General features: G+C 35.5%; 1 protein-coding gene across 1 annotated transcript; it reads right to left on the bottom strand.

Annotated features, from left to right (window-relative positions):
- MS3_00011025 (uncharacterized protein) lies at nucleotides 1–22,919 on the bottom strand. Its single transcript, XM_051219433.1, has 15 exons — nucleotides 22,773–22,919; nucleotides 22,648–22,737; nucleotides 22,496–22,615; nucleotides 17,821–18,096; nucleotides 16,332–16,499; nucleotides 15,339–15,486; nucleotides 13,130–13,408; nucleotides 12,250–12,420; nucleotides 9,416–9,655; nucleotides 8,948–9,233; nucleotides 8,055–8,172; nucleotides 7,088–7,487; nucleotides 2,616–2,875; nucleotides 2,160–2,563; nucleotides 1–728 (listed from the first exon to the last, which is right to left on the bottom strand). The coding sequence occupies exons 1-15, from the start codon at nucleotides 22,818–22,820 to the stop codon at nucleotides 497–499; spliced, it is 3,240 nt and encodes a 1,079-aa protein (XP_051065345.1). The 5' UTR covers nucleotides 22,821–22,919; the 3' UTR covers nucleotides 1–496.

Here is a 22,919-nt window from a genome sequence, read left to right as displayed (position 1 = left end):
CTATATTATTGTATATATTTGTCAATAAAAACAAGACACAACATATAAATGTTATAGAAATGAATGTTATATAGAGAAATGTTAAGTGTAGAAATAGAAAATAGGCAAGATGAAATAAAGCACTAATAATGAACAGAGAGAAGAAGAAAAAAAGAAGACTATCTTTTAAACAATAGTTCAATTAAACTACTTTCATTACTGTTGACAATGTAAATCAGGAAGAGAAGCAACGAATAGACAGATTTATATATATATATGTATGTATATACAAAGAGAAATCAATTTAAAATGGGGTATGTACTTGAAATAAAAGAGAGAGTACATTAAGTATATTAGGAACTTTTTCTTTAATTAAATTTAGAGAATAAAAATGATGTATTGAAACAATCAGCTTTGCGTGTACAACACAATAGATTAATGAAGAGAAAAAAAAGAGAGAAAAATAGCACATGTGGCGATAACACTTTTAAATTTATGTATTATTGTCACACAATGTTTATTTGGTTAATACCGGTGAAGATGACGATGATGATGATTGTGATGGTAAACCGTGAATTAACAAAGCACCCAGTTGAGATGATACTGGTTGATTAAATTCTAATTGAGCATCATAACGAGATAAACAATTGAAATGTCCTGGCATCCAATCTTTCAAAGATTCTATACAACCATTTAACCATGTAATCCAAGCATCACGTTCTTGTGATGTATCAGCACAAAGTAAATGTCTATGTGGAAATTTGGAAAATTGGATAGATAAAATAAAACAAAACTTGAAAGACTTAAATCTGAAAATGTCGATTGAATATATGCACACACACACAGTCTAACTACTCATATACCAGATTTATGTACTCTGCTTTGAGGCGCAATGTAAGTACATGAGCTAGTGCAAGCATTACCTGGTAACTACACTAAACTGAAGTAGGTATTTTTCAAGAGTTCGAACCTGTAACCTACCTCTAATAGCGTGAGTGGTGTAACCATTAGATCATTTATCTTATAGAATGAGCGGTTAAATGTTGTGCAAACTATCAAAAAAAGTCTACAATAAGAAAAATAAGGGAATAACTTTTTGGCGCAATAAGTTCCTAAATTGAAATTTTAATCCAGTGTTTTAAGTGTAATTCGCTGAGCATTAAAACCTTCAGTCTAGAAAATTAAGAGAATACAACACTGAACGATTTTCAAACAACCGAAAAATAATTACATCTTTATAGATATCTAAATTTATCCAATTGATATTGCGTCATTATTAGATGGAAGAAAATTCTATGCAAAACAGAATGTGTTAGACAATTGCCCTGTCACACTTGGGCGGTAAGTCAGTTAACTGGATTGACTTTCAGGCACAAAGTTGCGGGTTCGAATTCCGTTCCATCTAATTCGGTTTGGTTAGTGAAATGAGATATCATTAAATATTATTTTTAAAAATGCAGATCAAATGTGAATCCATGGACTTGATTGTGACTTTTGCTGTATTGACCAATCGAACAGAGTATGGTTTTAACTACAAGCGTGATGAGTCATATAATAATAGTCTCGAACTAAGACAACACAGAGCTAGATGACTTCCGATAATTCTTAGGGTATAAAAAGTCCATGATGAGAATTAGCTTCAGATTGAGGAACCATTAATAAGTTTAATAAATGAAAAACATAAAGATTTAGTCAACAATTTATTTCACTGATACGCTAAACGAGGTCAGACAAATTAAACAATGTCTCAAAACAGCATGATATATGAAAGACAATAGTGGACCGGCCCTTTTGAGAATACATAAACTACTCACTCCCCTTACAAATTACCTGAGTCAATCTGGCCAACATAAAAACATTTATGAGTTGTAAGCAATGTTGTTATGTTTTTAACAATAGAAATCCCCATTCTACCTTGATCTTCTTTACTCGTGTATCTGGAGTTAGATCAGCATTAGTAATTGATATAGGGATTTCTAAGATCACAACAAACACACTGTCTATCGTTATACAACTCGTAGCAAATCATATATAGAGAGAGTCAGAAATAGCATCCAAGATGCACAAAACAGATGTGAACAGAATTTGATTAGAATCACTGAATCGTATTCTTCTTAAGTGAATATAGATATATTAAGAAAAATAATTATTTCTAAAGAGTAAACTTTAAAAAAACTCACTTTTGTTCCAACCATCTATAATCAGTAGAAGCACGGAATATCAGACTTTCATTTGAACTCCTCTTTTTATTAACAATCCCAGATGTAGTGCTATTACTATTAGTATTATTATTATTATTGATAGAAGCTGATAAACAATTGGGATCGATTTCACGAAGAGATCGCATATAAATTGTATTTGCACGAGCACAAATAGAACGAGGTGCTATAACAGCACCAGGTGTAACAATATGCCGTAAATCGATTCTACCCAATGGTGGGTGTAAATGTTTGTTATTAACTGCATTGTTAGAATGTGCTCGTTGTTCATCTTCTGGATATCGCCAAAAATGTAGATAATCAGCTCGTAGCTGACACCAATACCTTTGCCATACACCCATTCCACCAATCTCTTCGAAAACAGTCTATAACGTAAAGTATTATTTTTCTTAAAAAAAACTATTTTTTGCAACCTACCATAAAACCACGAGCTAATACTCTTGCTTCCAAACTAACAAAAGCATCAACAAGACCAGCAGTTCCAGCTAGTGGAGTAGAACGAGGTAAATGTAATAAACGTAGAGGTAAACGATTAGAATTCAATTCAGTTTTATTGATAGAAACACTTGAACAAGAAGTAGAATTGGGATGAGATTTATCATGCATTGAAGGATAAACGTAACCAACCAATAAGTCATCATGATAAAGAATTTCAACAGTGGAAAGTAGGGAGAAAGCTAACAAAAAAGAAAAAATCGGGAGAATATCTTAAATAAAACTGGTTATTTTATATTATACATCGGAAAATAATGATGACAATACATTGCGAAATTAAATGAGAATTAAAACGTTAAACTGTAGCAGTGGTATTTCACAACAGAACAACGATCGCCAACCTTCAAATTTCGTAATGAAGCATTTTGACTGTTATAATAATCATAGGATTGTATTGATAAATTAACTATGTATTCCTTATCGAAACCAGTATCTACTACTGGCCTTATGACAAGCATGATCCCAGCAAACAAATGAATTGAAATATTTAAAGATCCAACATTAACAACTTTTGACCACCTGTGATGTAAAAACAGTCCAGGGTAACTGGTGATGAGTATCTTACTCAAAATATAGTTGAACTCCATTGGTATCATGTGTTGTAACAATCGACTGTGAGGCTAAGTACCATGATTATTATTACCATTATTTAAACAGCTGGCTTGTGGAAACTTTAAGTCACCTGGAGAACCAGGGAGCACTGAAAAGTTGTTTCGAATCTATTTGGGATTGACAATTGGGCACCAATGAATCGAAAACAAGACAAAAACCTAGAACCTTAATCTATTGTGGTAAGACACCTTTGGACTACAACTGCGTTGTGGAAATCCAATGATATACATTTTTGACTTCAATTAGTTTGTGATATCTAATACGAACGAAATGGAACTGTGAGAATGATGAAAGGAAAACGTTGTTCTGAACCACGTTTGGTTAAAACAACTATCCTCCCAAAATGGGTAAGGTATGTCAAATTTCGCACCAATCAGAAGCAAAAAACAGGAACCAAATTTAAACACGTCGTTATGTTTGCAGGTTATTATCAGAACCAATTAAACAACAATGGAATGAGTTATGAATAAATATTGTCAGCTAATTTTTTTCATTCTTATTCATTATTATTAGTACTGGTAGTGGTATTGGTATTACATTATATCATCCGAAAGTGGTTTAGAAAAATATTATGCAGATATAGAAATAATACATTTTTAAATAATTCAACGAATTATAAAACCAAGTAGTATAACTTTGTGTACTCGGATGTTGTTGTATCATCACAAGAACAATTAAAGTATTGGGTTTTCCAGTTGGCCTAAGGCGAATTCAAACTACGAACGACTACGGATTCTTTGAATACGATGCAAGGTATAGGAACTCGAACTGATCAGAAATCTGTCATATAACAATTCAACGTTAATACTCCACACGCTAATACAGATACAGAAGATTTTCAGGATAATTTTATATTATGTAAAGAAGCCAAATTGAAAAAAGAACAGCTCTGTTTTTATGGTATCAACCATTGACTTTGCGGTACATAATAGTAGCAGATCAAAAGCGATGACAAACAATCATGTAACAGTAAATGAGATTTCAGAAATACGAACTATGAAAATGTCACTGAAGTTATTCTTTAAAGAACTAACATATAGTAACAAAACCAACTAGATAACCCTGATTTCCCTCCTATTAACAGATATGAACAGTGTCCATAATAATGCATACATTATAAGCCAATGAATTCGAAGTAACTCGAAACCTTAATCCAGAGTTGTTTGCTTAAATCCCTGTATCTACCGAAGAGCACTTTTTTAAAATATTAAACTGAAGTTATTGATAAGTGTGAAAAAATCAATAACAGCTGTGTTGTTTACAGGATATTCTCTTAAAATGTTAACTGTTCTATCAACAACAAATAACCTAGAAAATACAAATGACTTTAGGAAACTCTCCTTGTATAAGAAAACTGATATGAAGAGATAAAGAAAGATGATATTATTTAGGTTCATATTTTTTGAATCAATTCACGAAAAACTTCTGCCAGGGAGACAAATGTGAACTTTGTTTAATGTGATGCTTTAAGATTAATATTTTTGGAATCAAGTCAGTACAAATTGTACTCAATATGACAAGAGAATGAACTTTTACTCGGTGTGACAAGTACATTTCCTGTATTAATTTAGGTGAACTATATTCAATGTATGTTTTTACAGTAACTCTATGTAATTCCTTTCTATTGTGTGTAAAAATGGTAGTATTCCGGTCTAATGACAATGTGATTTAAAGAGTTCTTTGGGAATGTGTTTTTTAGAGAGTGCATAAATCCTTATTGCATTAGCCTTGTGTTCTTACTTTGTGCTGTGAGAATCGCAGTGGTTCTTGAGGCAATATATTAGATATGACAAAATGCGTGTCTAGTGACAAGGTAACAATTATTATTATTATTATTATTATTATTATTATTATTATAACGACGGTAATAATAGTGATGACAATGATAATAATAAATATTATAATAATAATAATAATAATAATAATAATAATAGTGATAATAATAATATGTGCAGATTGTTATCTCTGACTGAATCCGTCAAGGAAACCCTGCTTAGTAAAAAAACAACGAAGTTCCTCTACTAATTAAACTTCCGAAATGAATGTACATGAAATAGGTCGCCAAGATAGTATGATGATGTAAGTGCATTTTCGTGCGCGTGACACCATAAAATCGGCATTAGTGAAAGTTAAAGATAGGTTCCCAAAAGAAGAACAAAAAATTATTGTCTATGAGATCAACTGTCATGATTGTAATTCAGCTTATATCGGAAAAACATCCGGACAATTGAATGTAAAGTTGAAGGAACACAAACAGTTTTAGAAAAATGTTACCAAATCCTCGGTTGACCTGAAGAAACTTGAGAATAAGTTTGCGATAGCGTTACATGCGTTAGAAACAGGACATAAGATTAATTTTGAAGGGAACAAAATACTTCAGAAAGATTTTGACACTCATAAAGAAAGATTGACAACAAAAGCGCTGTATATATGAGCGAACAAGAACAGTCTGGATTGAAAGGATGTTATTCAACTAGCGACTACTTGGTAAATATTCGCTGACAAGTAATTGAACCCTTTATTTATTCAACCTCACATGCATCGTTATTTTGACTGAAATTAATGTGAGATATTTTAAGCAATACAATTATTTATTTGATGACTCTCATTTTTACTTGCACATCGGTTATTCAGAAGCAATTTTTGCAACCTTAAACTTGTACTTTTATTTTACCTTCATATAAAACATATTAATACCGAATATCATTCAGTAATAACTCAATGTTACACATACATACATACATAGACACACAATTTGTCCAGTCATTTATTTTCACATGATTCCCGTGTAACTGGCTCATCCAGTCGCCGCCTGTCGGGTTCCGGCAAGCGACTGGCTCTCAGTTTATTGCCCCCAAATGCCCAGGTACGGCTGAGAGTGGGGAGAGTCCGATCTTCCTCTCCAAATGCTCTCACATGGTCACATGCGTACAACCGCTTCCAGGGAAGTCCTACTCACTGCCTCCTTGACAAGGGGGTGTTGCTTACGAAATTGAGAGGACGAAAAGCGAAACTCCGGCGCTTTAACCGGGTTGGTGGACATGGAGAGTCCACCTAGGGGAGTTGGAAAACCCTCATTCCAAACCAATCGTGCACATGGGCTTCAGTATCCTGAGGGAACGAATGACGTATGAACCAATCATTGGTCACCGGATACCATGCGACTGCATCTCCTTACGATGCTCCACTGCCTTTTGGATCAGACCTTCAGGTCGAAGGCTCGGGGAGTGGCCCCCTAATAAAACCACCTGCTTCGGTTTGGGCACCCAAGCAGTATCACAGCCCTCACACAAATCAAATGAGATTTGTGTGGCGCATATGTACCTAGTGCCCCCTTGTACCAGTTATTTATGTGTTTAAATAAATAATTAAATAAATACTAAAATCAACACCCAAATATTATTGGATTAACACAGTATAGATTTGATCTGATTTGATTGTTAAAAAGTCATATACTTCTTCAATGATTTTGATAATTACTCTGAAGAATTCCAAACAAGTTTGCTGGACGAAACTTTGAAATCATTCAAATTTCAATCGCTGAGATTATTTCAACTATAATTATGATGATTTATCTAAATATTTTGGAAAATTATCACAACTAATAGTAAACAGTAATATTGGAACATATTAAAAAAAGGAAATTCTCAGTAAACTCTAGAGGAAATTATCACATTACAAAGTTATCACATTTAACTGTGTGTTTTTTTCGCAACAATCAATTTACATATAATAAAATGAAAAGTTTATTTCTATCAACAACAACGATAAAAAAAACTAACCAGCAATTTTGTCACGTCCAATATTGTTTCCATGATCAATATCATAAGTTTTACTATGTGGTGTAGTTTTAAAGTAACTTGACGGTAGACAATGAGTTAAAATATGACTTGCTGATTCACAAGGAGTCAACTCAATATTGGAAGTATGACCATATCGTGATTTCTTATGATTTGAGGAAGTAACAGGTGATGTCGAATTCTTTAAATGTAATAATTTATTCTGTGGAGTTTTAAAACTATTCATACTATCATTATCATTACTAATATCATCGCCATAAACTAATGATGTTCCAAGTATACGAGGTGAACCATATGCACAATTATTCATAGGTCTATCTGTTCCAGTACGCATACAGTAAATTTCTAATTGAAATACAAAATCTGGTCTAACTGGTACAATCTGTAAAGAAAGGATGATAATGAAAGGAACAATGAGAACTGAACAAATGATTTTGCACAAAGATAATAATAAAATATAAATGTAATTTACGCGGAATTCATATTATGCATATATCGAGGATTCACTAATTTTCAAGTGGAAAAGTCTAAGAAGTGAGGAGTTTGATTTCGAATGATTTAAAAGAGCTAATAAATATGTTTAGTTTTTGTTTCATACCTCCGTCGTATATAACATGGTACACTGAAACTGCTCTGCACTGTTCATTAGTTACATCAGTTTCGACAAGCCAATTACCAATAGGGTTTCAACTTGAATGACATATCATGAATAGCACCCTAAAATGTATTCGCAACATCTTAACCAATAATAAGTATGATATGATACTGTCTATTCTCTATTTGTAAGAAATAGGTTTTATAACTATATTTCAGCCGTTTCATTACATTTCAGTTATTTAATCCACAGTATTTGATAGAGCATCATGGAACCATTAAGTGGCCAATGATGACATTTGAAGTCAATTTTAATTAAACATGTTGTTTAACAGCACAGAAACTATGTACTGACCTCTAGCTTTGCCGGCAAATCTACATAAGGAGCAGGTCGGTACATTCCCACAGGTAAGTCGCTCACATGCATTAAGGTAACTAGATCACTATGATACAACCGACCTTCACCACGGCATCTAAAATACAAATATAAACGAAGCGTTAAAATACTTGTAGTAAATACATTGAATAATTACAACTAATTCTTAAGCAATTATCAGAAAATACAGAAGAAATATTATTGCAAATAGGTTTTAAGTGTCGTATTATTTGTGACGATTAGAGATACAATATACTGTTACTTAGACTAGTAGACACATGGTAACTTGGCTGACAGAATTCAGTCATTACTAAAAGAACAAAACGAACATACTGATTACTATTCACTGGTTAATTAATTTATATATTTTAGCCATACAGTCATGACCCGAATAACGTAATGGTAACGTCACAGATGGTGAAACTAGGTGGGTCGGGTCCGAACCCACCAACAAGCATCAGTTCCATCAAAATCACAGGTAAACCTTGCTGACGAGTGTCGGCGAGCACAAAACCTAGGTTTAGGGTTTGTTGCAAACACTGCCTACAACCATCTAACAGAGGTAAAATAATTACCCTTATCAGAATAGGGGGATTTGTGGAGATGGTGGAATTTTCACAGTTTATATCACAAACTGATCTTAGTTAGACCAACAGTGAAAACCTGGAAGCATTGGATGGTTGTTTCGTCCCAGAAGGAGACATAGCAGTGATTGTCATACGAGATAGACAACTACTAAACATTGTGTAACCTACATCCCAAGATGTGTTACATACTACCCGATTCACGTTAGAACTACAAATAAATACAATTAAGATGCTACACACTACTAACGAAGATAATAATAATAATAAACAATGAACGGATCTTACTTTATAACACCAATTAAATGATAACATGTCGGTTGGCCTAATTGATTGTCAGGACGAGATTTTAAAGTAGGAACATTCCAACCACCAGCTTCTCGTCCAGTACCAACAACAACATAGCCACCTCCACTTGTAGGATCATTCGGTATGTTAGATGTTTTAAGAGATAAACGAATAGCGTTTAGTTTCATACGAGCACGTATAGGATCACCACGTGTAGGTGGTACAAGAACTGGAGAGCCTCTATGCAATAATGCAAGTTCTTCCATTAATACTTGACGACGCTGACCTATAAGTAAATAGATAGGAAATAATGTTGGATTTGTGATGTTTAATCTAATCCATTCATCAGGTTCTTGGATATTAATTAAATGATACCACCTAGTTGCAAAAACTGAAGTGAAACGGTGTTCGAACATGGAACTTACTAGCTAACATATAGTATATAAAAAGCATTTATAAAAATCTTACAAGCTATCAGCATCGTTCTGCTAGCTTCTACATGAACTCGAGAACCTGGACCCAATTCACGTATTCTGTCAAAGTCTTCAGGACTTTTACGAAAAGGAATACTGACACACTGTTGTAGTGCTGCACTGGCCTGTAAAATAACTACACGTTCTGCTTGTATCAATTTTGGTAAGTCATTCAATCTTCGAATACGTCGTTCAGCCTCGGATAGTGGTAGAACTGGAGATATATGGTTATTAACTAAGAAAAAAAGAAAATGTTTTAGAAATAACGCTACCATAGAGATATGTTGAAAATACAACGAAACCATCTTACGAAAATACATTAAACGAAGTCAATCAGTTGGCCATACGTAATGAAAAAAACGGGCACATGTGTGTGTTGGTTGAAGTTGTGAGATGAAATTGTCAAAACGAATCAAATAGTAGAGGTAATAACAGTGCTAATGGTAATAGGAAAGATTAGATAACGAAGATACGGTTCGAAAAAAGGATTAGTGGAATAAATAAACAATTTATGAATCCGTTTGGAAACTTGAGATCTAAGAGAAGACAAAAATGGATGTGCCTGAATCATTGCAAAGGACTTCGAACCATGTTACCTAAAGTCTCTAACCATTGGTTACGATAGTCAAATACACCGAAATCAAGTAATCTACACCTATTAACATGGATAGGTCCAACAGTCAATGGATTTCAAAGAGAGCAAAAACAAAAATTGGTGGTCAATGTATTCATTGACTGATGCCATATTTTAATTTGGCCACCCCTGATTTCCAATTTACTCCTACACTACCTATCATTCTATATCGAAGTAGGTTGTGGTGAATAAGAATACGTAATAAATGTTCCGACCATCTCAGTTGATATAAATTCACTACCTTATCAATCGACTTATCATCCGTACCTGACACTGCATCTTACCTCAGAATTGATAACTCGATGGTTACAGTATATACGAGCAATGTTTTGAGTGAATCTATCAAACAAAGTTTGGTAAAATGAAGGAAATAAGATAACTATTTGATGTTGAATGGGATATATTCGGGTGCTTGTGAAGCGTCTGAGCCGTAAACACCTCCTATATCAGGATTCCAAGATATTCCTTAATTACACCAGAGTATCTTTTATTAACCACCAAGAGATTAATTTTCTTACTTCTCCAATTATTTTATTTTATTTTGAAATAGTTGACCATTTGAAATTAATTTTCGGAGAAATTTTAGTAAGACAATGGAGGTATTTTACGAAAACCAATCTCATTTACCATGTCTGGTTGCTCAGTTCTATTAATAATCTGAAAAAATGTTGAGGTGGTGTCCACTGAGCAAATAATTCGTACGATAACAGTTCGAAGATTTTTCAAAAAAAAAAGTAACTGGATGCCAACTGTTATGATAAGCAGTCCTCAAACTATCGTTATATAATGTCATTTCAGAGAATCCATTATTACTGAATTATATTTTACAATAACATCAACTACCATATATCTCTATGATTCAATAACTAGATATGACTGAGCAACACAGTTAGTGTAATATACTCGGTCTGACAGCTTGGATCGATGCACATATGTACTACGTACTACATTAGCTGTGACAAGTCGACAGAACTGTTGAATATCAGAGGCTACCAAAACCCACCCATCTGTCCCCGGCCATTCCCTATATATATACAGAAACCTTAACTGAAAAACAGTTAAATTCTGAACTCCATGCAAAAGTAGTGCACGTCCAATCTCACATTTATGCTTAGTCTTAACACTCATCCTAGTTTTTTTTCCTTTGTTCATTTTATCCAGCATTCAGTTGCTATTACCCCACCATCTAAATTGTCAGTACCACTTCCAATTTTTTCCATCTCTAGCAACTGGTCTAATTATCTCTCTCATATTTGTCTGAACCGTAAAAATAATGAAAGCTTAATGATCGGAAGGAATAAAAATAAATATGAAATACTGTAAGAGTGTAATAATAACTGGTTGCGGATTAAGAAACAATTAGGACATAGTAAAAAGAATATAATAAAGAACGAAACCGAAATATACTGAAAAGGATGTTAGGGCCACAGAAGAATGAGAGAGACTGAACGTATTGTTTTTGCATGCAAGGTTCAGGCTTGAATAGGTGAACTGCCAATGTCTCAACAGTTCACACGTTTTCGATTCATTCATTTGACTATTTAAATAAATTAGAATGACGATTCAGGTGAAATAACGTGACCACAGTTAATGAGATGCTCCTGTATTGGGTTGTACCGATCGTTTTGTATTCTCCGTTTAAAATCCGAGCCAAGTAATGCTCTGTGTTACTTTTTGAGTGACTAATGTAACCTGGACCTGAAAGAGCAAATAAACTTATGGATGAAATCTCTCTTGTTCTTCTGTGGCCGTAATACACCTGCCAGTATATTTTCTATGTTTTTATCATGGTATCTCACATTTTAATCCGAAATAAAAAGATCTCTATTTTAAAAAAAGAATAAATTACTTATTAGTGTATAAGGGTGTGGATATTGTCGAGTTTTCATAGTTTGAATCACAAACTAATCAAAGATAAACTACCACTGAAAACCTATAAGCCCTGGACAGTCGTTTTGTCTTAGTAAGTGACTTATTAGCTGTATTCGATTCCCAGATGAGGGGTCGTGAATGCTCACTGCTGAGTCCCCTAATAGGACGAAACACGTTCAGACCTTACGGGTTTCCGATGGTGGTTTTGATAAGATCAATTCGTGATTTAAACTATGAAAATAAACTACTTAGTTAAAAAGCTTAGTAATTGGAAGAAACAAACAAGTATAAAACACAACGAGTAAAATTATATCACAACTCACTCAATAAATCGCTATCATCTTTTGAAAAATATGGTTGATGATAACGATGATCAGGATGATTCTCTTTATTATTACTTTGATCTTGTGAAGATAAACTGGATAATTCATTATTTAATTCATCACTTGGAATTATAGTATCCAAAAAATCAGACAACTCAGAATCACCAACGCCTGGAAAACATGGAAACAGATTGTTGAGAAAATATGCGCTCTGCTCCTTTATCATCATCTATTTTACTCAGATTTGTGTTCACAAGTTGTATTGTATACAAGGCCTATATTTATTTCCCATCTTATTTGTCACGCCGTACCTCTCTTATTTGTGCGGCGTTACCAGCCCTGAGGTTAATCAAGCCTCACTAAGTAATCACGTCAAGTCTAAATTTCAACCAAGGGATCAAACTTTTAATACAGTAATTAACAATTCTATCAACTCACAAGATATTTTTAACCACAAAAGTAGAGATTGAAATGGCATGAGAATGATGAAGTCAAATTCATCAATTATTAGACTATGTAGACGGTTGAATAATACGATTAACAATGTGTTCAGACCAAAGAAAAAAGTGACCTCAAAATTATTAAATTATGCTGCACAAGCATTTGACTATTTGTAAACTAAACTAAATAAATGACTAGATAACTATGCAGTTTCTAAAACTAGACTGAGGCCTAGTAGGTGCAGTGGAGTTCAAAATACATCGTGACTTATTTGTCAGAAATCAACGGCTTAAATCACTAAACGTCAGATTGATTACGGGTTCCAATAAATTTTGCTCTCCGTGATCTAAGCACACAGACAATATTGTCAGTATTTATACAAAAACTTTTAGAAAATGACATCAATTATGATGTATCAGCACAATAATGATTTGCTTACTTTCGGAATCCATTTTTTGTGTTATTTTATCCCCATGTTTTTCCCGTTCTGGTAAATATTCATATTGACTGGAAAACTCTGAAGATGTTGGACAATCTTCATCATCATCATAGTTGAAGTCAGTTTCACTTTCATCTGTAATATCAGAAGTGGTCCTTTGAAATGTGACTGATTTTTGTCTCGGAATAATTTGATGGAAGGTATCAACTGAGCTTTCCGAAAATGATGATCGACGCTTAACACCAATTTTAGGACGTGAATAATAGGGATGTGCAATGGCTGTCACAAAATGAAATAAAGTGGGATTTTAGAGCCTTATTAGTGAGAAAGTTAACAGTTTAACTGATAGATGGATAAGAATCATCTGGGATCAGACAAATATAGCATATAATCTTATACAAATGAACGATTCAAGTTTCCTGACTTTACATCAATACAAAAGGAGATTGAGTAGTCAAGAACGATTAACTCCGATAGTAGTGGTAAACAGAATACTAAACAATGTTTATGAACTAGAAAACGATGAAGGATGAATGGGACTGAATTATTGTCATCTATATCCTTTAGCATTGGCGATTACTAGTTTTCTTAACCCTGAGAACCTCACTCTGATGGACCATACTTCGCATATGGCTCTGAATAATAGAAAATAACTTAATAGTATAATTCCACATCACGATGTGATCATGTTTAACCTTTGTAAAACCGTTTGTAGTAGAGAGCCCATTTAGGTAATAAGTCGAGCAAATGATTCCTAGAAATAAGTTCACTTATCAGCTCGCTGAGCTAAGACCGTGTGTAATACCTGTTCTTTGCAGCATAATTTCTGCAACGGTTTCTAAACTGAGATTAAAGAAGCTACCTATATTTTCTCCTCCTGCTTTGAATTTGCTTAACCTCGTCCGCCGGTTTGCCTTGTAATGCAAATACTGGAATTGATCTCTTCTACGTTCTACTTTATGTGTGAAACGTGATCTTTAAAGATAGATATTCGTAGGTTATTAATACTCGATTATAAATGCGTTCAAATTATTGCCCGTATATGTTGGGACCACCCAGTTGGTAATTTTGAGACTAGATGGAAGATACCGGGTAAAGATGGCAAATCGATTGATGAAATAATAAATCTTTATCAACTGGGATGGTTACAACATGTATTACATGTGCCCATCCACTGCCTACCTTATTATTATTATTATTATTATTATTATTATTATTATTATTATTATTATTATTATTATTATTATTAGTGGCTTTATTGATGGGCGATGATGACGGGTAGTCACATAATTCAAAGTGAAGTAGAGTCTAAGCTTGTGTTGAATTGATTGAAAGTGTGTGTAATTTAGTAAGCGACAACTTTACGTTAGCTTCTAATTCTATAATCTTATCATATTATTTCTCGAAATTAATAGGGAAAACGTTAGTTGATAATTATAATAAAACTGTTACTTATACTTGTAATAATTATCAGTTTTAGGTAATATACTGATAAATGAGGCCTATTCACTAATAAAGCAAATAGCAAACAGTGATCATCTTATATGAGATCTAGTAAATAGCCACACGTGGATTTTATCTGTGTACAATAACCATGGCCTTTAAACAGACGTTTGAAAGTTTAGTAGAACATCATTCGTAATTCGAATCAGGATTTAAGCAAAGACCTCAATAGGAGAGACAAATGATGTGAAGTTGAAATTTTCAACACAACGAAAGACCGTTTTGATTCTATAAATAAAATTAATAAGGAAAAGTGGGAGATACTTGGTCGCAACAAGGGCTATTATGTCTAATGAAAGTATGAGGAAGATAAATAAGTTATGAAGATTGATTTACACTTTTTAAGTTACTATTCCGAATTGGACCTAATTGCTACAGCCTGAACGAATCTCGCTTATTTACTATGTTCACGTTTATGCAGTAGACTTTGAGTTAAACCATTTGTGAAGACTAATGGTACTACCCGCATTTTAAAACAGAAAGGGGTGGATTGGGGTTCGTACCTGTGATATACCAGTTAAAAGTCAAATACTTAAACTCCTAAGCCACATCCCCACAGAAAGTGATCACAACTCTGTGTATAGACGTGTACATAACTTCAGTTATATCATTACATAACAGTTGGATAATCCAACAAATTCATTTGAACAGAAACAACGATTTGATCTAAACATGATTTTATCAATAAAAAAAATTTTGAAATTACTTGGAGTTGTTGATACAGTTGGTTGTATAATTTCTTCCAACTCTGTTTGATTTACATTCGTTGAATTGACATTATGAATATTTGGAGATTGTGTATTACTGATGAAAGTGTTGCTGCTTGAAGAATTAGCTTCATCAAGTCCAATATCCTAATATCAATGAATAACAGAAATACGATAGAATATGGCATGAAAAAAAATTAATTTAATTTATTTTATATTCCACATTATTCAATCCAGAAGATCGTTATATCCGCAATATTCGATTACTTAAAAACGGAAAATACACATTGAATATATTTTTGTTCCGTAAAATCGTACAATAAAGTAATTCATTTACCAAACACATATTTATGAACATGGCTTTGAGTCACATTATTTGTGTGATACTACTTGACAGTTCAGATTAAAGTATGTGAATTGAAGCAACAATTTGAGTTCATTAAATTCAACCAAGTATATATGTGAATAACTCTTTAGTTGAATCCCTATCCAAAACGAAGTTTGTTAAATAGCTATCAGTAGTTATATATCTTTTATTGGGATATTTGCCCACAGAAAATGGTAGAATATATTACAAAAAGTAATTGATTTAGGAATGACTGTACCAATATGTCAAATAATTCACTCTATTTACAAAGTCCTGCTAAAATTTATGGAAATGATGAAGTTTGGACTAGAAACGTAGTATGAATGGATTTTTTCTCAACATCTTATGAGTCTTCACTCATTTTCCTTCATCAAATCATTAATGTTATGTAATGTGAGTAGCCCACCGCTTTTGTCGATTTCCTCTTTGTCCACCATTGTGAAGTGTATCAATCCTGTTCAACTGTTTACATCTGCTTATTGTAAAAGAGTGAAAGCATAAAGACTAGTTGGAAGTACTTAATAGGTTGTTAATTACAAACTCAGTCCTACCCTAAATAAAAACGTAAACATAGAAATGCGTCACAAAGTAACTGACAACGTGAATAAAGCGATCTTACATATACCTTTGGAGGACTGGGATGCGGGACAGTAGCATCATCACACATTACAACTTCCGTTAAAACAGGCTGACAGTTGTCGCAGGGAGTACCGCGGGGCGAAGTAACTAGTGGGTTCTCAATTGCCGAAATATTTGGGGGTGATGGAGGGGGTGGTAACAAGAAATCATCCTCCTGTAAAAAAGAAAGCGCTGGAGTTGTTATTGTGGAGACAAATCAAAATGAAAAATGTTGCCAAGTATATAGGAGCAACAGTCCTTTTTAATGCTTATAATAACTTCTCTCAAAATTCGTACATTTTTCTTATCAATAAAAAAGCAAAACTATTGACTGTCATCAGTCAGTCAGTAACAACGTAGAACTTCGTACGTACGTACATCAGTTCGAGTTGCCACACCACATTAGCACAGAGATGCAGTTGTCGATTCAAATCCCGTAGTGGTAGAGGTAATAAGAGTATAAGCAGTAATCGGGAAGATTAGGGTTTGGAGATGTTATTTAAAGAGTATAATCCAGTGAAATAAATTTGGAAAGAGGAAAAAAGGGACATGAAGAATTCAGAAGATTAGAATTTGGGAGAACACAGAGAGTGGATGCACCTGCACCATTGCAAACGATTTTGAGCCATGTCATTCAGGGTCTCTAACCATCGGTTGCTATCATCTCGCGGTCCCCAACCAGGTAGTCTACACCTACCAACATGACTCAGTTCACTTGTCAGTGACTTCATGGACTTGTGCCATGTTTTGGTTTGGCCGCCCCTAGCTTTCTTCCAACCTACTCCTATACCACTGAACATAGCACGTCGAGGCAGTCGGTCGTTGGGCATACGTAACACGTGTCCCAGCCATCTCAACTGATGTCATCAGAACTATCGGTTCACATACTTCACCTTTGTGGCGCAGACAAATCTCGGTTTGATAAAACCAAGCGAGTCCTATTTATGTGTTCATGGAGAACAACGCACTATTGCTGTCAAACTAAGGAGGTAGATAAAACGGTAGATTCCCTTAATTATTTTGATCCATACCGTTAAACTAAACAATGATAAAGATCAAACCTAAAATGCCACTTCGTGTTTTAAAATGGGATGAACGGACCAGATTTAAACATTAGTACGCTCCCGATCAATGTGTTTGAACTTTGTTTTGCCACCATCTTCGATAAGTAAAACTACATCTCCATAATCAATGAGAAATACATTAAATAAGTTCCTGAGGAGTTGGGCATAGTGTTACTCGTAGAAGTACAAACATGAGTTTGAATCGAAATGGGGAAGGTAAACAACTTTAACAAACACCATTTGGAGAAAGTGAGCAATGTGTATGCTAACAATAAATTAATTTTACTGTTTTAAAATGTAAAAATTTCAGAAGTCTGTTTTAAATTATGCGTCAATTTACAAAGAATATGCAGTAAATGGATCAGATTTGTATCAAAGTGTTGATGCGAAGCTACATATCACTAATTTAAAATACGAATTGTGCTCACAAACCTGTCTTGAAACAAAACTGGATGAAACTTTTTCCGGTTCTAAATCATGAGGGTCTGCAGAAGATACTGAACCTAAATTAGGAGTTGGTATAACTGGTCGACGGGATCGGCGTAATTCAGCCAGCTCTCGCATTCGCTCAAGCCTTTCTCTCTCAGCATGACTTAAACTTCCCCTGGGGACGTCAGCCTTGGTACACGTGACAGAAGTAAGGAATTTTTCTCTAGTACCCTGACCTGATTGGATTTTGGGTGCCACAGATTGTTGAATTAATGAAGGCTAGAAGAATAAGTAAGGAAAAACATCAATTAGAAAACACCATAATTTGTATAGAAACGTTTGATGGATGTTGGCTATTTCAGTGAACAAATTCATAGAAGAAATAGGACAAACCAAAGGTCTTGAACAATCTGCTCTGTGTATTTTGGAACAAACAACTGTTACACACTAACCACTTCGCATAATACAGAAAAAACTTGCAAAAAACTGGCGACCATAGGTAGGTCCATAATAGTAAGTATTACTAAGGCAATTTATAAAAATAAATTGATAGATGACGCCCAAGCAAAGGGATGAACGCCCTAAAAGTTACAAATTGACCAGTGGTCTAATGATTTAGAGGTTCAGTCTTCATTCACTGGATCGTGAACTTTGAACCCTTTCAAAATGTCTCAACTGGACAACCAATAGTTTTGTGGAGTGATAACAGGTTTCAACACGACAATCACTAGCCTTGTCCTAACCTAATATATGTGAAGTAGAATACCTCGGCGTGTAACATTTTAGAATCAGCTTTTATTAATGATTATACCGTGAAGCTTTAGTGGAACAGTAAGCTGCTTACACTGAAGTGTAGTGGTAGCTTGATCACCACAACTATTCTAAATATTAGATTACAAGTTTGACCACCCGAGAAGTATAGTCGTCCCTTGCACAAAACATTTGATCCAGAGTCAAATGCGCACTTGCATACTACCCGGTAGTCAGCAGAATAGCATGGACGGTCGTCCAAGTTTACGACTCAAAAGTTAGAGGCTAAACCACCAAACCCCTGAGCTTCAAAGCTAAGCCACAAAAGAAACAGATCGATACTACGCAAACAAAACACATGAGGATATTCATACCTACACGCCAATTGCCCCTAAATGCTTTGGTACGGCCAAAGGTGGGGAGAGTTCAGTCTCCTTCACGAAATGCTCCCACATGACCACGAATATACAATCACTTCCATGGAAGTCCTACTCACCGCCTTCTCGCGCTATTAGTTGTTTAAGAAATTGAGAGGGCGAAAAGCGAACGTCCAGCGCTTTAACCCGGTTGGTGGACCCTTCGTGTCTACCTAGGGGAGTTGGAAAACCTAATTGGGAACCAATAGTGCACATGGGCCCTAATATCCTGTATGAACCAAATATTGGTCACCAGCTACCATGGGACTGCATCCCCTGATGTTGTTCCACTGCTTTTTGGATCAGACCTTTAGGTCGAAGGCTCTGGGTGCGGCCTCTTAAAAAAACCACCTGCTTCAGTCTGGGCACCGGTGTAGTATCACAGCCTACATACAAATCAAGTGAAATGACAATTACTACTGGAAACATTATTCTTGCTTCAACTAAAATTCAGACAATTCGCATCCACTTTTTTATATACGTCATTTATCTATTCTCTTCTACTTTCACTTTGTGTATCCTTATTTTACAACTTATACAGCAGCTCGCCTATGGTGAAAACCCTGTTATATCTAGACGATCTCAAGTCACTGATTGATCGAAAGTTGAATGCCATCACCGAATACGAATACTGAAACAGTCTTTCTGAAACCACGTATGACATTCAAACTGGCTTCCTTCAACGTTCGCATACTAATGCAGATCGGACAACAGATAGGTTTGGCTATACATTTAAGTAAACTTAATATCGGCGCCTTTTGTCTATCCGGGATCCGTATTCAAGATTAGTGAATAATTACCAATTCGTTCCCCATCTGTCGCTTTGGAAAGCTTGTTTCACCCACGTTTATCCGGGGACTAAGCGCTAAAGCTGAGGCAGCACTGGTCGATTGGATCCCCAATAACAGTCAGTTATGTACTTTTAGGTTGGAAAGTTCAAGCAAATTGAGAAATCGGTGTCCGAAACGATGTCTTCTAGTCATCTCCGCTTATTTCCCGACAGATTGCAGCCCGGATGTGATCAAGGATGATTTTTACCAGCAATAAACTGTTTTTTACAGAAAGCGCGTTCAACAGATATTGTGATACTAGTCGGAGACTTGAATGTTCAGGTCGGGCGTCTAGGCACAGAGAGGAGTCGTTTAGGTGGCCGATGAGGACTTGTTGGTGGCAGATCAGGTAACAGGTACCGTCTGCTGCAGACCAGAACCTGTTTCTGGTTAGCACTAACTACAAGCACAGTCATCGCCGATGTGACACCTGGCGTCCTTTCTCTGCATCTCTAGCCTGGACTCATTGATCACATCATTACCTGGATAGTGCTCTGTTTATTACTAACAGAAAGAATTCTTTCAGTTAATGAAGTTACGTCCATTTTTTGTTACGAAAGTAAAAGAAGGTTACAGCACGATCGCCACTGGCTTCTATTCTGAGCCATATCTAATAAAGTCTCTAGCCACTGTGTAGCCCCGTCTCTCGGACCCCAGCCAGGGAGTCGTGAAGGACCAACAGAAGACAGTCCTGCACACTATTCTTTCGAAACACGACACCATATCATACAGTGACCACCTCCGCTTTTTCTGACCAGTCCCAGCATTAACAAATAATGCACGACGTGAGATTCTCTGAGACGACATTCGTAAAACATGTTCAAGTCATCGAAGTAGATGATGCAAGATAGTGACACTAATTGAATTATCGTCGCTGTGCCCAAACACACGATACCAAACCTCTGCATTACTAACATGGTGTTGCCACTGGATATCAGCAATCCTTCGGAAACAATGATCAAACACAGAGAGTTATTTAACATCCTGAACTCGGGGAAACTAGGTTTCACAAGCATTGAGTAGAACTGCTCCCATCGACGCGTTGTAGATCCGACCTTTTACAGCGCTTCGATAGTTGGAGTTCCTTGCGGACTTCCGCCTCGTTTGGTGGATCAGTCGTCACAGGCCATGGAGGGCAGGACAGTCTGATCGATATTGCTGCAGTAGCAAACCAGTTGAACTGCTCCTCGAAAAACTCTGCCCATCGTCCAAGACGCCGATAGGTGCTAGTGATTGGCATCCCGTCATCCTCACAGATTGTTTCACTCCAACCAGACTTCTTGGTGCCAGTGGCTCGGGTGAGTTGAAAGAGCTTCCGGTAGTTACCAGAACCAGCTGCTGCTTCCAACTCATTAGCACGCTCCGACTATTAGGCTTCTCGGTCTTCACGCAATTTTACTACGTAACAGTCTTCGTTTGTGGTCAAACTCACGGCCACCCGGAGTAGACCGACAGGCTTCAGTGAGTCGTAAGGAACCAGAAGAAACCCAGTGCTTATAAGTGAGACATTTCGCGGAGTCGCAAGCAACTTTACTCGCCATTTTCATGGCATCATGCAATTGCAATCAATACTCATCTATATTTCTCGGTAGGATGGTAGCTAGCCTTGAACCTAGCTCAGTTTGATATTTAGTTGTAACAGAAGCTGCAACCAATTTGCTGACATCAATCCGTTTAGGACGATGAATTTGCTGGGCATTGAAAAGTAGGGTAAGATTAGCGCAAACAAGCACATGATCAGAGTTCAGATAGGTATTTCATTAATTTCTGTTCGTTGTTGTTCTTTTTCTTGTACACACTTTACATTCTCCTCACATTTCGACTGTTATTGTACGGCGTATATGTATTTGGTGCCCCTTTATACCAATTTTTGTGTTCAGATAGAAAGTATACCAATTAGGATTAGCAGATAATTCAGATGTAACCAATCTAAGACTCCACAAACAGTAATAACCAGATTACTGTCCAGGTAATGACCCTTAACCATAAGTTAGCAGGCCTTAGCCAGTGGATCAACTACGCTTTACTAACTAAAGAGCATGTATTACTCTAAACATTAAGTCCTTGGCTGAATTTCAACTATTCAAGTCATGATAATCGAAATGTTTAAACAAGCCCTATCCCTTCCACACAAATAGAAGGCACTTTCCAAATCCCTCCCTGAATTAATGCCCAAAAAGTTAGCAACAAAATGTGGTATATTGGCCAACTACGTGATAACGACTAAACCAGCGGCTCATAATACTGGACTGTCATGAAAATGCTTAAGCAATCAGAAACACTCAAATGGGTAATCAGTGATAAAACTACGACAATAACACGGAAAATGTTAATATAACTGTCCGGCTCATAATGAATATGAAGATACTGTATGTGAAGATATATCACGAAGCGGTAAGAATTGGAAAGACTCGATAGATTGGTAAATGGTATTATGCAAAAAATGAACTTTCTGATGTCACATTGTTTGTTGGACAACCTGTAAAACCTTTATCGATATCCATTAAAAAAGAACAAAGTTAGACGTTAAATGTTTTTCTGGTTTGTGAAAAATATACTCCGCTGATAATATATGTGGCGGATATTATTTAAAATGTTTGCATTTGCATAAAAATCACATATGGATAGTGGATATCATGTTTCAGAAAGCCGTAAAAATTGAGGGGCAGGAAAACTACTTACAGCTTTATTTGTATCACCAACTACAGCATGTTCAGTGTGACGTGAGCCATCATTCATTAGACGCTCCCATCGAGCCTTCCTTGCAAAGACGGGTAGATTGTGGTGGTCAGCTAGGCTATCCTACAAATTTCGCTCAATGAAAAATGACATACTCTGTTAAACTTGACAGCTGAATTTCTAATAGATTTCTCTGGTTCTTTATGTAAGGGAATGCGTCTCAAGTCATCTTCCCATGATGCAATCTTAAAACCCGGGTAATTATACTACAATGAAATACCTCTTTAGCCAGATCTGCTAGTTTTGACTTTGTCTTCTTTATTTCCATCCTATCTGGAGAACTGTATAAAATCAAGCTGAAGCAAAAAACCAAGAACCAAACCTCATTTTTCGTAATCCTTACGGCCCGCCTGCTACAAAGAATTAC

This window comes from Schistosoma haematobium, chromosome 6 (assembly GCF_000699445.3).
Source record: "Schistosoma haematobium chromosome 6, whole genome shotgun sequence".
Taxonomy (NCBI): domain Eukaryota; kingdom Metazoa; phylum Platyhelminthes; class Trematoda; order Strigeidida; family Schistosomatidae; genus Schistosoma; species Schistosoma haematobium.
The sequence above is the reverse complement of the archived record's forward strand: the minus strand, read 5'-3'. Positions and strand labels throughout refer to the sequence as shown.